The sequence below is a fragment of the Panulirus ornatus genome, chromosome 10, assembly GCF_036320965.1.
Source record: "Panulirus ornatus isolate Po-2019 chromosome 10, ASM3632096v1, whole genome shotgun sequence".
Classification (NCBI taxonomy): domain Eukaryota; kingdom Metazoa; phylum Arthropoda; class Malacostraca; order Decapoda; family Palinuridae; genus Panulirus; species Panulirus ornatus.
Genome location: NC_092233.1, coordinates 29,966,681 through 29,984,513, shown reverse-complemented (window position 1 = coordinate 29,984,513; position 17,833 = coordinate 29,966,681). Strand labels below are relative to the sequence as shown.

At 39.8% G+C, this 17,833-nt stretch overlaps 1 protein-coding gene across 23 annotated transcripts in view; it reads right to left on the bottom strand.

The window, feature by feature from the left end:
* Window positions 1-650: 650 nt before the first annotated feature.
* lap (phosphatidylinositol-binding clathrin assembly protein lap) overlaps window positions 651-17,833 on the bottom strand; it is an 806,852-nt gene continuing 789,669 nt past the window's right edge. For 22 of the 23 annotated variants that reach the window (XM_071665674.1, XM_071665679.1, XM_071665690.1 and 19 more), the window contains 2 exons: window positions 3,203-3,345; window positions 651-3,069 (listed from right to left, as the gene is read on the bottom strand). In XM_071665674.1, coding sequence (XP_071521775.1) covers window positions 3,211-3,345 — 135 coding nt within the window. In that variant the 3' untranslated portion in view covers window positions 651-3,069; window positions 3,203-3,210. The remainder of the gene's footprint in view (window positions 3,070-3,202; window positions 3,346-17,833) is intronic. The other variant, XM_071665675.1, reaches the window with a different exon arrangement.

Here is a 17,833-nt window from a genome sequence, read left to right as displayed (position 1 = left end):
GAAAGAAAGGTGTTGATGTTACCTCGCTAATGTGGGAAACAGCAGTCAAGTAAAAAAAAAAAGTGTGTGTGTGTGTGTGTGTGTGTTTACCTATTCATTCAGTATGAGGAGAATGTTCCACACTTTTGTGGCCCTATCTCCTGAACTTTTTTAAACCTTTGTAACTGCCAACACTCACTACCTCATTATTTAGTTCATTCCAATCACCCACCATCCTAACACTAAACCAGTAATTCTCAACATCCTTTCTAACTAGTTCTTACCTAGCTTTTTGGCATAGCCTTTCGTTACTCTAGGGATACATCTCTTAAAGGAGTTGGTTGTTTTGTAGGAATCTGTGATCTCCCACCATCCTAACACTAAACCAGTAATTCTCAACATCCTTTCTAACTAGCAACTAGTTCTTATCTAGCTTTTTGGAGTGCCTTTCAGTACTTCTCAAGTGATGCATCTCTTAAAGGAGTTTGTAGTGTTGTAGGGATCTGTGATCTCTAGAGCACAGAACATGAAAGTGTAACATGTATATGTCTAGGGAGAATAATACAACTTCAATCTGAGCTGGGAGGGCAATTGTTCCATGCTTGTTGGGTCATTTTGGTGTGTACATGTGCTGAGTTTGTTGGAAGTGGGGGATGTGTAGAGTATAGGGGCTGAAGTGGGAGGTAGGGGTAAGCATTTTATCTGTACTTGGAGGCTGGAAATTGATTATGTAATGGATTGGATAAGAGGGTTCCAGTGCTCATGCAAAGAACTAAGTGTTGAGCAAGTTGAGGTGGAATTGTACTAGGAGGATTTGTTTCAATGTGCAGGTGTTGAGCATTTGTGATTACTCCACAGATAATGATTGTTCTGAGTGCTTTGTTCTGTGTTGGTTGCAGATCATTTGTATTTGTTTTTGACATGGGGGATGACCAGCATGGGAGGCATGACCAGTTCTGCAGAGTAGATAAACCATTTCATTTTTTTCTCTGGATCCAAATCTGGCACCAGGAAGTGTTCTGAAGGCATTTAGTTGTATTTGTTACTTTTGTTTGTGATGTGGGAATGAATACTGTGTAAGCTACATATGATGCCCAGATTAGTTGAAGTACTGTAAAGTGAAAACAATTGATCACTCAAAATGACATGAGGGTGCAGGTGGTGTCTGTGCATCTCTGCAGGGAAAGTGCAGGGTAACTGTGCAGCAAGTGTTTGGCGTCTTCACTGGTAGTTTATCATTGGCATGAAGGTTCTTGGGATATGTTGAATCAGTGTTTATACTGTTGTGGGGATGGATGATGTCTTGATGCATGAATGTAGATGAGAGAGTGTGACTCATGTATGTCTGGGGTGTGGTTTCAGATACATGTACATCTGGTGAAAAGATGTTTTATACTGGGTTGGGAGGGTGGTTTTTTAGTACTTATCAAATCATTCCATGTGTATGTGTTTTGTCAGTGCTCTGTCTGTTTGAGGTGGGGGATCTGTGAGTAGAAGTTACTGAAGTGCAAGGATGGGGTATGCTTTATAAGATGACTTGGGAGTTGGTGGACTATGCCTGTCTGTGGTTTTGTCATGATTGAAAAGTCACCCTATGCAGTTCTGTATCATCATAATCTGCTAACAAAATGAATTTAATTTAAATGAAGAACTTCTCACTCCAAAGGAGTTCATCAACTGAAGCTGCAAGAGTCCATTCAGTGAAAAAGGTCCTTCGGAAATGGCGGACAAGTATGAAAAAAAGTGTGTGTGTATGAAATGGAAAAGCAAGTTTAAGGTGGCCTTTCTTTATGGTGAGAAGCTGCAGTGTCATTATCCAAATCCTCAAAACTTCAGCCAACATTAAAAATGATCCCTCCAAGTGGGGATGCTGACATGAATAATTCAAATATTTTGACAACATTGCTAACACATATACAGGTTGCAAATAAGAGCTTGATTCACCCCATACACTTGCACCTTGACTTTAGGAAGTATAACTATGTGCCTATTTCACAAACTGGAATGCACACAATTATTTTTGCAACAACTACATCCACTGCAAACACCATTCTCTCCTATGTACAACAACTAATGTTTCTAATTATTTAGATATGAGTAACACAGCTTGGTTTCTCCCTGTGTGGTGATCTCCCAATCTCTACTGCAAAGGAAAGGTGTGACAGCTCCCATCCAACTGTTATAAATTTAATGTTTTATTAGTTCTTTTCCTCATCTAAATCTGCAGTTAATCTGATGCATAAGGGCCACTGCCATTCCAATACTTTCTTGCATAGAAAACTTTCATGCTATTGGTTTTGTTTTGGATATAGAATATTGTTTTATCTTTTAAGTGAAGACAAAAGAAAGGTTTATATTCAAGTGCCCTTTAAGAGCAACTTTTCTATTATGAGATTACTTATATACAAAAGAAAATATATATTACTTTGTTCCTTTAGCCCGGCAGCAAAATGTCACATACTGCACTCATGCCTATAAGAATAAATATATTACAAAAGATTCACCACACAGCAACACCTCGCTACATCCCACAAGGCTTAATTTCTGTCTTGCAGACACTGGAATGTACAATTCATATAATACACCTTTGTATATTACTTAATCTAAAATTAATTCCATGCTATACACAGAAGCCTAGTCAATATTCATGTGTCAGTTGAATGGACAAATGATGTTAAGTCATATAAACGGCAGTACATCAATCTGGAACATTTCATGTCAATTATACAAGGAAAATGGACACCAGGCAACTTGGTAATGACAGCATGATTTAATCTCATTTCATCTGGATGATTTATTAGGAAATTTTCTATTGACAAGATTTCTCAATACTATCATCATAGAAATCAATATTTCAAAAAAGTACTGCACCTAAAACATCACAGACTCTACACTCTCAAGTGAAAAATCATTTTTGGCATAACATCAGTCAGCTCTTACAGCCCACACTTCATTATTTCTGGCACTCAATTAAAATGAGGCAAGGGTGACAAAAAAATAGAAGCCACAACACTGAAGAGATGGTGACACTGAAGACTGATGTTCTGTTTCACTTATTACTGCCAATATTATGCATATATTACGGTCAATCTGTAATGATAAGCAGGAGTTAGAGAATTTTAACTTACTGACACAAAACAAAAACAAATTTGACTTTGTAAAAGCAGCATATAGTTATCATGATTTATCTCATCAAAAAGATGTTTAATTCTGCATAACCTACCTGCACTGTTACAGTGCACCGAATGGATCAAAGCCAGCAGATTGTGTTGGCTGGGCAGGCTGTACACTGGGTTGTACACTGGGTTGAGTTCCACTGGCAGGAAATCCCCCTGTCATGACACCACTACCCATACCCATTCCCTGCTAAAGAAAGAAATAGAATATTTAACCAGTAATATTAACTACATAAACATGTATTTGAATTATCATGTAATCTATCCATAAATTATGAGAAGGAACCCACAGAAAAATGGTCAAATCTGCCAAAGTGAAAAGTGATCAAATTTGTTATTGAAATGTAATGGTTGTTTTCTACTAGCAGAAAGAGAAGAATGGGTATAAAGAATAAATTCCTTCTTCAAGATGTAAGGAATTCAAGATACATGGGGAGAATATGAGAAAAGGAGATAAGAATTGACTGAGAAAAAGGATACACAATCTCAGGATTATAAAGAGCAACAGCAATGTACATGTTTAACCAAGGAAAGACAACCATCAGCAGAAAAAAAGTATTCCATATGAAAAAGCTAAAAATGGTGAATGATTTGAGAGGAAAATGTACATTCATGCACAATGTGACAGCTCACATAGGCAATTATGGACCAGAAGAGGAAATGTGTGATACTCAGTAAAATTCAAAGCATACAAAGGAGTACTCTTATGCACAGCATATTACTAATTAAAGCTGCCACTTTCACTTTCATATAATGAAAACTTAGGCAAGAAGTTAAATTGGGGACCTTAAGCAACAAAGATCAACCCTGCAACACGTAAACCTTATCCAGCCACATGCTCTAACCACCATTTCATGTCCTGTGAATTGTGAGCATTATACTAAAGAGCATCCATTCCTGGCAACAAAATGAATTGTTATTCTCGATTAGAGGAAACATGCCAACTGTAATCCTTAAAAGTTTTATCGGTCGTAAAAAAAAAATTATGGCAAAAAACAACAAGATTATACCTACAATAAATGTTAAAGGTGTGGACCCACCTCATCTATGACCTTGCTCTGCGCTATGTGATATCATCAGTCCAACGTAAAAGTAAAATGAGAGAAAAACAGATTTTATTCTGTAAGTAAACTATCTCAGCCAATCAGAATACAATGTGGTATTCCCTAAGCAAAGATCCACCCTCTATCTGGTGTCCACAGAGACCAGCACAGAAGTCTGTTCTAATTTTAATGAAAACTGGACTTTTTCCCCAAAAAGCCTCAGCCAATCTGATCGGATCAACTTCACTAAATACAATAAGATTCGTCCCAAGTTCAAACTTATTCCCTTCACCACGTAATATGATTTCATAAAGGTCATTACTTGATAAGTTAGTAATCAAAAAATGAAAGTTTTAACTTGAACTTTTTCATTACTCTTCCAGTATAAAAATACCATAATTGTTTCAATATCCAACATAAATATTCCTTGGAAACAGTAATAGAGTGAAAACTGTAATTATAAAAAATTATGAAAAATTAAACATCTAATAAATGTGATGTGGGTAGTTCAAGAAAGGCTAAAATTATTGCAAAAGCATAATATTGATTTATAGCTTCATGATGTTTGACAAGCTGGAATGGGGGGGGGTTATTTATAAAAAAAAAAAAAAAAAAAAAGAAAATCACATATATCACATATCACATGTCAGAGGTGGAGGTAACAAAAAGTGAGAGACCAAATTGGAGGTGGAAAGATGGATTGAAAAACATTTTGAGCAACTGGGACCTGAACATACAAGAGGGTGGAAGGCATGCAGGGTACAGAGTGAATTGGAACGATGTGGTATACCAGGGTTAACATGCTGCAAATGGATTGAAGCAGGGCATGTGAAGTGTCTGATGTAAATCATAGAGAGGTCTGTGGGGCCTGGATGTCTATGTATGAATATGTATATATATTTTTTTCCATTTTTCATACTGTTCGCCATTTCCCACATTAGCAAGGTAGCGTTAAGAACAGAGGACTGACCTCTGAGGGAATATCCTCACCTGGCCCCCTTCTCTGTTCTTTCTTTTGGAAAAAAAAAAGATGAGAGGGGAGGATTTCCAGCCCCCTGCTCCCTTCCCTTTTAGTCGCCTTCTACGACATGCAGGGAATACATGGGAAGTATTCTTTCTCCCCTATCCCCAGGGATAATGTATGTATATATATATATATATATATATATATATATATATATATATATATATATATATATATATATATATATATATATTTTTTTTTTTTTTTTTTCATACTATTCGCCATTTCCTGCAATAGCGAGGTAGCGTTAAGAACAGAGGACTGGGCCTTTGAAGGAATATCCTCACCTGGCCCTCTTCTCTGTTCCTTCTTTTGGAAAATAAAAAAATAAAAAAAAAAAATGAGAGGGGAGAATTTCCAGCCCCCCGCTCCCTTCCCTTTTAGTCGCCTTCTACGACACGCAGGGAATACGTGGGAAGTATTCTTTCTCCCCTATCCCCAGGGAATATATATATATATATATATATATATCTTTCTTTCATACTATTCGCCATTTCCCGCGTTAGCGAGGTAGCGTTAAGAACAAAGGACTGGGCCTTTGAGGGAAAATCCTCACCTGGCCCTCTTTGTTCCTTCTTTTGGAAAATTAAAAAAAAAAAAAGAGAGGGGAGGATTTCCAGCCACCCGCTCCCTCCCCTTTTAGTCGCCTTCAACGACACGCAGGGAATACGTGGGAAGTAATCTTTCTCCCCTATCCCCAGGGATAATATATATATATATATATATATATATATATATATATATATATGAAAAAAAAAATATATATATATAATTTTTTTTTTTCAAACTATTCGCCATTTCCCGCATCAGCAAGGTAACGTTAAGAACAGAGGACTGGGCCTCTGAGGGAACATCCTCACCTGGCCCCCTTCTCTGTCTCTTCTTTTGAAAAATTAAAAAAAAAACAAGAGGGGGGATTTCCAGCCTCCCGCTCCCTCCCCTTTTAGTCGCCTTCTACGACACGCAGGGAATACGTGGGAAGTATTCTTTCTCCCCTATCCCCAGGGATATATATATATATATATATATATATATATATATATATATATATATATATATATATATACATACATATATATATATTTTTTTTTTTTGCTTTGTCGCTGTCTCCCGCGTTTGCGAGGTAGTGCAAGGAAACAGACGAAAGAAATGGCCCAACCCACCCCCATACACATATATATACATACATCCACACACGCAAATATACATACCTAGACAGCTTTCCATGGTTTACCCCAGACACTTCACATGCCCTGATTCAATCCACTGACAGCACGTCAACCCCAGTATACCACATCGATCCAATTCACTCTATTCCTTACCCTCCTTTCACCCTCCTGCATGTTCAGGCCCCGATCACACAAAATCTTTTTCACTCCATCTTTCCACCTCCAATTTGGTCTTCCACTTCTCCTCGTTCCCTCCACCTCCGACACATATATCCTCTTGGTCAACCTTTCCTCACTCATTCTCTCCATGTGCCCAAACCATTTCAAAACACCCTCTTCTGCTCTCTCAACCACGCTCTTTTTATTTCCACACATCTCTCTTACCCTTACGTTACTTACTCGATCAAACCACCTCACACCACACATTGTACTCAAACATCTCATTTCCAGCACATCCATCCTCCTGCGCACAACTCTATCCATAGCCCACGCCTCGCAACCATACAACATTGTTGGAACCACTATTCCTTCAAACATACCCATTTTTGCTTTCCGAGATAATGTTCTCGACTTCCACACATTCTTCAAGGCTCCCAGGATTTTCGTCCCCTCCCCCACCCTATGATCCACTTCTGCTTCCATGGTTCCATCCGCTGCCAGATCCACTCCCAGATATCTAAAACACTTTACTTCCTCCAGTTTTTCTCCATTCAAACTTACCTCCCAATTGACTTGACCCTCAACCCTACTGTACCTTATAACCTTATTCTTATTCACATTTACTCTTAACTTTCTTCTTTCACACACTTTACCAAACTCAGTCACCAGCTTCTGCAGTTTCTCACATGAATCAGCCATCAGCGCTGTATCATCAGCGAACAACAACTGACTCACTTCCCAAGCTCTCTCATCCCCAACAGACTTCATACTTGCCCCTCTTTCCAAAACTCTTGCATTCACCTCCCTAACAACCCCATCCATAAACAAATTAAACAACCATGGAGACATCACACACCCCTGCCGCAAACCTACATAAACTGAGAACCAATCACTTTCCTCTCTTCCTACACGTACACATGCTTTACATCCTCGATAAAAACTTTTCACTGCTTCTAACAACTTGCCTCCCACACCATATATTCTTAATACCTTCCACAGAGCATCTCTATCAACTCTATTATATGCCTTCTCCAGATCCATAAATGCTACATACAAATCCATTTGCTTTTCTAAGTATTTCTCACATACATTCTTCAAAGCAAACACCTGATCCACACATCCTCTACCACTTCTGAAACCACACTCCTCTTCCCCAATCTGATGCTCTGTACATGCCTTCACCCTCTCAATCAATACCCTCCCATATAATTTACCAGGAATACTCAACAAACTTATACCTCTGTAATTTGAGCACTCACTCTTATCCCCTTTGCCTTTGTACAATGGCACTATGCACGCATTCCGCCAATCTTCAGGCACCTCACCATGAGTCATACATACATTAAATAACCTTACCAACCAGTTAATAATACAGTCACCACCTTTTTTAATAAATTCCACAGCAATACCATCCAAACCTGCTGCCTTGCCGGCTTTCATCTTCCGCAAAGCTTTTACTACCTCTTCTCTGTTTACCAAATCATTTTCCCTAACCCTCTCACTTTGCACACCACCTCCACCAAAACACCCTATATCTGCCACTCTATCATCAAACACATTCAAAAAACCTTCTAAATACTCACTCCATCTCCTTCTCACATCACCACTACTTGTTATCACCTCCCCATTTGCGCCCTTCACTGAAGTTCCCATTTGCTCCCTTGTCTTACGCACTTTATTTACCTCCTTCCAGAACATCTTTTTATTCTCCCTAAAATTTAATGATACTCTCTCACCCCAACTCTCATTTGCCCTCTTTTTCACCTCTTGCACCTTTCTCTTGACCTCCTGTCTCTTTCTTTTATACATCTCCCACTCAATTGCATTTTTTCCCTGCAAAAATTGTCCAAATGCCTCTCTTCTCTTTCGCTAATAATCTTACTTCTTCATCCCACCACTCACTACCCTTTCGAATCAACCCACCTCCCACTCTTCTCATGCCACAAGCATCTTTTGCGCAATCCATCACCGATTCCCTAAATACATCCCATTCCTCCCCCACTCCCCTTACTTCCATTGTTCTCACCTTTTTCCATTCTGTACTCAGTCTCTCCTGGTACTTCCTCACACAAGTCTCCTTCCCAAGCTCACTTACTCTCACCACCCTCTTCACCCCAACATTCACTCTTCTTTTCTGAAAACCCATACAAATCTTCACCTTAGCCTCCACAAGATAATGATCAGACATCCCTCCAGTTGCACCTCTCAGCATATATATATATATTTCTTTTTTTTTTTCATACTATTCGCCATTTCCCGCGATAGCGAGGTAGCGTTAAGAACAGAGGACTGGGGCTTTGAGGGAATACCCTCACCTGGCCCCCTTCTCTGTTCCTTCTTTTGGAAAATTAAAATAAAAAAATGAGAGGGGAGGATTTCCAGCCCCCCGCTCCCTTCCCTTTTAGTTGCCTTCTACGACACGCAGGGAATACGTGGGAAGTATTCTTTCTCCCCTATTCCCAGGGATATATATATATATATATATATATATATATATATATATATATATATATATATATATATATATATATAGCGGTTAGAGGAGAAAGAATATTTCCCATGTATTCCTTGCGTGTTGTGAAAGGTGAGGGAGCGGGTGGCTGGAAATCCTCCCCTCTCGTTTTTTTTGATTTTCCAAAAAAGGAACAGAGGGGGAGCCAGGTGAGGATATTCCCTCAAAGGCCCAGTCCTCTGTTCTTAACGCTACATCGCTAACATGGGAAATGGCGAATAGTATGGAAACATATATATATATATATATATATATATATATATATATATATATATATATATATATATATATATATATATATATATATATTTCCAAACTATTCGCCGTTTCCCGCGTTAGCAAGGTAGCGATAAAAACAGAGGACTGGGCCTCTGAGGGAATATCCTCACCTGGCCCCCTTCTCTGTTCCTTCTTTTGGAAAATTAAAAAAGAAAACGAGGGGAGGATTTCCAGCCACCTGCTCCCTCCCCTTTTAGTTGCCTTCTACGACACGCAGGAACACGTGGGAAGTATTCTTTCTCCCCATCCCCAGGGATATATATATATATATATATATATATATATATATATATATATACATATACAAAAAAATATATATATATACATATACAAAAATATATATATATATATATATATATATATATATATATATATATATATATATATATATACAAAAATATATATATATATATATATATATATATATATATATATATATATATATATATATATATATATATACAAAAATATATATATATATATATATATATATATATATATATATATATATATATATATATATATATATATATATATATATTTTTTTTTTTTTTTTTCATACTATTCGCCATCTCCCGCGTTAGCAAGGTAGTGTTAAGAACAAAGGACTGGACCTTTGAGGGAACATCCTCACCTGGCCCCCTTCTCTGTTCCTGCTTTTGGAAAATTAAAAAAAACTGAGAGGGGAGGTTTTCCAGCCCCCCGCTCCCTTCCCTTTTAGTCGCCTTCTACGACACGCAGGGAATACGTGGGAAGTATTCTTTCTCCCCTATCTCCTATATATATATATATATATATATATATATATATATATATATATATATATATATATATATATATATCCCTGGGGATAAGGGAGAAAGAATACTTCCCACGTGTTCCCTGCGTGTCATAGAAGGCGACTAATAGGGGAGGGAGCGGGGGGCTGGAAATCATCCCCTCTCATCATTTCTTTTTTAAATTTTCCAAAAGAAGGAACAGAGAAGGGGGCCAGGTGAGGATATTCTGTCAAAGGCCCAGTCCTCTGTTCTTAATACCTCGCTAACGCAGGAAATGGCGAATAGTTTGAAAAATATATATATATATATATATATATATATATATATATATATATATATATATATATATATATATTTTTTCTTTTTTTTATACTTTGTCGCTGTCTCCCGCGTTTGCGAGGTAGCGCAAGGAAACAGACGAAAGAAATGGCCCAACCCCCCCCATACACATGTATATACATACATCCACACACGCAAATATACATACCTACACAGCTTTCCATGGTTTACCCCAGACGCTTCACATGCCTTGATTCAATCCACTGGCAGCACGTCAACCCCGGTATACCACATCGCTCCAATTCACTCTATTCCTTGCCCTCCTTTCACCCTCCTGCATGTTCAGGCCCCGATCACACAAAATCTTTTTCACTCCATCTTTCCACCTCCAATTTGGTCTCCCTCTTCTCCTCGTTCCCTCCACCTCCGACACATATATCCTCTTGGTCAATCTTTCCTCACTCATTCTCTCCATGTGCCCAAACCACTTCAAAACACCCTCTTCTGCTCTCTCAACCACGCTCTTTTTATTTCCACACCTCTCTCTTACCCTTACGTTACTCACTCGATCAAACCACCTCACACCACACATTGTCCTCAAACATCTCATTTCCAGCACATCCATCCTCCTGCGCACAACTCTATCCATAGCCCACGCCTCGCAACCATACAACATTGTTGGAACCACTATTCCTTCAAACATACCCATTTTTGCTTTCCGAGATAATGTTTTCGACTTCCACACATTCTTCAAGGCCCCCAGAATTTTCGCCCCCTCCCCCACCCTATGATCCACTTCCGCTTCCATGGTTCCATCCGCTGCCAGATCCACTCCCAGATATCTAAAACACTTCACTTCCTCCAGTTTTTCTCCATTCAAACTCACCTCCCAATTGACTTGACCCTCAACCCTACTGTACCTAATAACCTTGCTCTTATTCACATTTACTCTTAACTTTCTTCTTCCACACACTTTACCAAACTCAGTCACCAGCTTCTGCAGTTTCTCACATGAATCAGCCACCAGCGCTGTATCATCAGCGAACAACAACTGACTCACTTCCCAAGCTCTCTCATCCCCAACAGACTTCATACTTGCCCCTCTTTCCAATACTCTTGCATTTACCTCCCTAACAACCCCATCCATAAACAAATTAAACAACCATGGAGACATCACACACCCCTGCCGCAAACCTACATTCACTGAGAACCACTCACTTTCCCCCATACACATGTATATACATACACATCCACACACGCAAATATACATACCTATACATCTCAATGTACACATACATATACACACACAGACATATACATATATACACATGTACATAATTCATAGTCTGCCTTTATTTATTCCCAATGCCACCTCGCCACACATGGAATAACATCCCCCTTCCCCCTCATGTGTGCAAGGTAGCGCTAGGAAAAGAACACTTCCTACATATTCCCTGTGGGTCATGGAAGGCGACTAAAAGGAGAGGAAGTGGGGGGCTGGAAATCCGCCCCTCCCATTTTTAATTTTCCAAAAAAGGGAACAGAGAAGGAGGCCAAGAGAGGGTATTCCCTCAGAGGCTTAGTTCTATGTTCTTAACGCTACCTTGCTGACTGGGGAAACTGTGGATTTGTATGAAAGGTACAGATTTATAGAGGTTTTAAGAAAAGAAGAGAGTAAGTTGGGGTGAAGAGAGTGGTGACAGGAAGTGAGCTTTGAAAGGAGACTTGTGTGAGGAAGTACCTGGAGAGATTGAGTGCAGAATGGAAAAAGGTGAGAGCAAATGACATAAGGGGAGTGAAGGAGGAATGGGATGTAGTTAAGGAAGCAGGGATGGCTTGTGCAAAAGATGCTTTTGGCATGAGAAAGGTGGGAGGTGGTCAGATTAGAAAGGGTAGAGAGTTGTGGGATGAAGAAGTAGGGTTGTTAGTGGAAGAGAAGAGTGAAGCATTTGGACGACTTTTTGCAGGGAAGTAGTGCAAATGACTGGGAGATGTATAAAAGGAAAAGGCAGAAGGTGAAGAGAAAGATGCAAGAAGTGAAAAAGAGGGCAAAAGAGAGTTGGGGTGAAAGAGTATCATTAAATTTTTGGGAGAATAAAAAGATGTTTTTGAAGGAGGTAAATAAAGTTCGTAAGACAAGAGAACAAATGGGAACGTCGGTGAAGGGGGCTAATGGGGAGGTAATAACACACAGTGGTGATGTGAGAAGATGGAGCGAGTATTTTGAAGGTTTGTTGAATGTGTTTGATGACAGAGTGGCAGATATAGGGTGTTTTAGTTGAGGTGGTGTGCAAACTAAGAGGGTCAGGGAAAATGGTCTGGTAAACAGAGAAGAGGTAGTGAAAGCTTTGCGGAAGATGAAAGCCGGCAAGGTGGCAGGTTTGGAGGGTATTGCAGTGGAATTTATTAAAAAAGGGGTTGACTGTGTTTTGACTAATTGGTAAGGATATTCAATGTATGTATGGTTCATGGTGAAGTGCCTGAGGATTGGCGGAATGCATGCATAGTGCCATGTACAAAGCATCAGATTGGGGAAGAGCAGTGTGGTTTCAGAAGTGGTAGAGGATGTGTGGATCAGGTGTTTACTTTGAAGAATGTATGTGAGAAATACTTAGAAAAACAGATGGACTTGTATGTAGCATTTATGGATCTGGAGAAGGCATATGATGGAGTTGATAGAGATGCTCTGTGGAAGGTATTAAGAGTAGATGGTGTGGGAGGTAAGCTGCTAGAAGCAGTAAGAAGTTTTTATCAAGGATGTAGGAAGAGGAAAGTGATTGGTTCCCAGTTAATGTCGGTTTGTGGTAGGGGTGCATGATGTCTCCATGATTGTTTAATTTGTTTATGGATGGGATTGTTAGGGAGTTGATAGCAAGAGTTTTGGAGAGAGGGAGGCAAGTATGAAGTCTGTTGTGGATGAAAGGGCTTGGGAAGTGAGTCGGTTGTTGTTCACTAATGACACAGCGATGGTTGCTGATTCAAGTGAGAAACTGCAGAAGTTGGAGACTGAGTTTGGTAAAGTGTGTGAAATAAGAAAGCTGAGAGTAAATGTGAATAAGAGCAAGGTTATTAGGTTCAGTAGGGTTGAGGGAAAAATAAATAGGGAGGTAAGTTTGAATGGAGAAAAACTGGAGGAAGTGAAGTGTTTTAGATATATGGGAGTGGATTTAGCAGTGGATGGAACTATGGAATTTGATGTGAGTCACAGGGTGCGGGAGGGGGTGAAGGTTTTGGGAGCATTGAAGAATAAGTGGAAGATGAGAACGTTATTTCGGAAAGCAAAAATAGGTATGTTCGAAGGAATAGTGGTTCCAACAATGAAATATGGTTGTGAGGCATGGGCTTGGACAGGTTTGTACAGAGGAGAGTGGATGTGTTGGAAATGAAATGTTTGAGGAAAATATGTGGTGTGAGGTGGTTTGATCAAGTAAGTAATGGGATGGTAAGAGAGATGTGTGGTGATAAAAAGAATGTGGTTGAGAGAGCAGAAGAGAGTGTATTGAAATGGTTTTGTTGCACGGAGAGAATGAGTGAGGAAAGATTGACAAAGAGGATATATGTGTCAGAGGTGGAGGGAACGAGAAGTGGGAGACCAAATAGTAGATGGAAGGATGGAGTGAAAAAGATTGTGAGTGATTGGGGCCTGAACATACAGAAGGATGAAAGGCATGCAAGGCATGGAATGAATTGGAATGATATGGTATACCAGCGTTGACATGCTGTCAATGGATTGAACCAGGGCAAGAGAAGCATCTACAGTAAACCATGTAAAGTTTTGTGGGGCCTGGATGTGGAAAGGGAGCTGTGGTTTTAGTGCATTATGCATGACATCTAGAGACTGAGTATGAACGAATGTGGCCTTTGGTCTCTTTTCTTAGCACTAACTCACGCATGTGCCTTTTTTTTTTTTTTTTTTTTTTTTGGTTTGTCTCCCCCCCTTTCATGTGTGGTGGGGTGGCGACGGGAAAGGATGAAGGCAGCAAGTATGAATATGTACATGTGTTTATATGTATATGTCTGTGTATGTATATATATATATACGTTGAAATGTCATATGCCTTCTCCAGATCCATAAATTCTATGTACAAATCCATCTGTTTTTCTAAGTATTTCTTACATACATTTTTCAAAGCAAAAACCTGATCCACAAATCTTACCACTTCTGAAACCACACTGCTCTTCCCCAATCTGATGCTCTGTACATGCCTTCACCCTCTCAATCAATACCTTCCCATATAATTTCCCAGGAATACTCAACAAACTTATGCCTCTGTACTTTGAACACACTATTATCCCCTTTGCCTTTGTATAATGGCACTATACATGCATTCTGCCAATCCTCAGGCACTTCACCATGGTCCATACATGCAATGAATATCCTTACCAACCAATCAACAATACAGCCACCCCCTTTTTTAATAGATTCCACTGCAATACCATCCAAACCTGCCGCCTTGCCAAATTTCTTCTGCAAAGCTTTCACTAACTCTTCTCTCTTAACCAAACCATTTTCCCTGACCCCTCTCACTCCGCACACAACCCCAACCAAAACACCCCATATCTGCCACTCTATCATCAAACACATTAAACTATCCTTCAAAACACTCACTCCATCTACTCACTTCATCACTACTTGTTATTATTTCCCCACTAGCCCCCTTCAATGATGTTCCCATTTGCTCCCTCATCTTACGCATGTTATTTACCTCCTCCAAACCAGTTTAATAATGCTCTCTCACCCTAAATCTCATTTGCCCTCTTTTTCAACACTTGCACCTTTTTCTTGGCTTCCTGCCACTTAAGCTTATACTTATCCCAGACGTTTGCACTCTTTCCTTGCAAGTATTGTCCTAATGCCTCTCTTTTCTCTTTCACTAACAACTTCATCCCACCTCTCACTACCCTTTCTAATCTGCCCACCTCCCATCTTACTCATGCCACATCCATCTTTTGCACAAGTCATCACTACTTCCCTAGATACATCCCATTCCTCACCCATTCCCCTCATGTCCTTTGCTCTCATCTTTTGCCATTCTACACTCAATCACTCCTGGTACTTCCTCACACAAGTCTCCTTTCCAAGCTCACTTCCTCTCACCACTCTCTTATCCCAACATTCTCTCTTCTTTTTTGAAAACCTCTATAAATCTTCACCTTCGCCTCCACAAGGCAGTGATCAGACATCCCTCCAGCTGCCCCTTTCAGCACATTAACATCCAAAAGTCTCTCTTTTACATGCCTATCAATTAACACATAATCCAACAATACCCTTTGACCATCTCTCTTTTTAAAGCACATATTCCTAATCACCAATCTTTTTTCAGCACACAAATCCACAAGCTCTTCACCATTTCCATTTACAACACTGAACACCCCATGTACACCAATTATACCCTTAACTGTCACATTATTCACCTTCACATTTAAATCATCCATCTCTAAAACCAAGTCTCATGCATCAAAGCTGCTAACACAAGTCACTCAGCTGCTCCCAACCCACTTGCCTCTCATGATCTTTCTTCTCATGACCAGGTGCGAAGGCACCAATAATCACCCATCTCTCTCCATCCACTTTCAAATTTTACCCACATCATTCTAGAATTTACTTTCTTACACTATCACATATTCCCACAACTCCTGCTTCATGAGTAGTGCAGCTCCTTCCTCAGCTCTTGTCCTCTAACCATACATATTCGCCGTTACCTGTGTTTGAGAGGTAGCGTCTCGACCAGAAGAATGAGCCTTAAAGGGAATATCCCCACTTGGCCCCCTTCTCTGTTCCTTTTATTTTTTTTTTTTTTGAAACGTAAAAACCAGAAGGGGAGGATTTCTGGCAAGGCAGCGGGTTTGGATGGTATTGCAGTTGAATTTATTAAGAAAGGGGGTGACTGTGTTGTTCACTGGTTATTAAAGATATTCAGTGCATGTATGGATCATGGTGAAGTGCCTGATGACTGGCTGAATGCATGTACAGTGCAACTCTGCAGGGGCAAATGGGATAAAGGTCAGTTTTCAAACTACAGAGGCATAAGTTTACTGAGTATCCCTGGAAAATTGTATGGGAGTATATTGACTGAGAGGGTGAAGGCATGTACAAAGCATTAGATTGGGGAGGAGCAGTGTGATTTCAGAAGTGGTAGAGGATGTGTGGATCAGGAGTTTCCTATGAAGATTGTGTGTAAGAAATATTTAAAAAATCAGATGGATCTGTATGTGGCATTCATGGATCTGGAGAAGGCATATGATAGTGATGATAGGGATGCTTTGTGGAATGTCTGAAGACTATTGGGTGTGGGATGTAAGCTGTTAGAAGCAGTGAAAATTCTTTACCAAGGATGTAAGGCATGTGTACGAGTAGGTAGTGACTGGTTCCTAGAGAAGGTTGGTCTGCAGCAAGGGTAGGTGATGTCTCCATGGCTGTTTAATTTGTTTATGGATGGAGTGGCTAGGGAGGTATATGCAAGAGTTTTGGTGAGAGGGGCAAGTATGTAGTCTGTTAGGGATGAGAGGACCTAGGAAGTAGTCAGCTGCTGTTTACTGTTGATACAGCTTTGGTGGTGGATTCAAGTAATAAACTGCAGAAGTTGGTGACTGAATTTGGAAAAGTGTGTTTAGGAGAAACATGAGAGTAAATGTGAATAAGAACAATGTTATTAGGCTCAGAAGGGTTGAGGGGCAAGTTAATTGGATGTAAGTTTGAATGGAGAAACAGTGGAGCAAATGAGGTGTTTTAGATATCTGGGAGTAGACATGGCAGCAAAGGGAACCATGGAAGTGGAAGTGAGTCACAGGGTGGGGGAGAGGGTGAAGGTTCTGGGAGCAATGAAGAATGTATGGAAGGAGAGAACGTTATCTTGGAAAGCAAAAATGGGTATGGTTTATGGAATAGTAGTTCCAACAATATTATATGGTTGCAAGGCATGGGCTATACATAGGGTTGTAAGGAGGAGGGTAGACATGCTGGAATTGAAATGTTTGAGGACAATATGTGGAAATGAAAAGGGAATGGTTGCAAGATCAGAAGAGGGTGTGTTGAAGTGATTTGGATATATGGAGAGAATGAGTAAGGAAAGGTTGACAAAGAGGATACATGTGTCAGAGGTGCAGGGAACAAGGAGAAACGGGAGACCAAATTGGAGGTGGAAGGATAGAATGAAAAAGATTTGGGGCGATCAGGGCCTGAACATACGGGTGTGCAAGGAATAGAGTGAATTGGAATGATGTAATATACTGTGGTTGATATGCTGTCAAAGGACTGAACCACGGGATAAGAAATGTCTGGGGTAAACCATGTAAAGGTCTGTGGCCCTGGATGTGCATAGGAAGCTATGTTTTTGGTCCATAACACATAACAGCTAGAGAGTGAATGTAAACCAATGTAGCCTTTTTGTTTGTTTTCCTGGTTTTACCTTAGTGAAGTGGAGGGCAGGGATG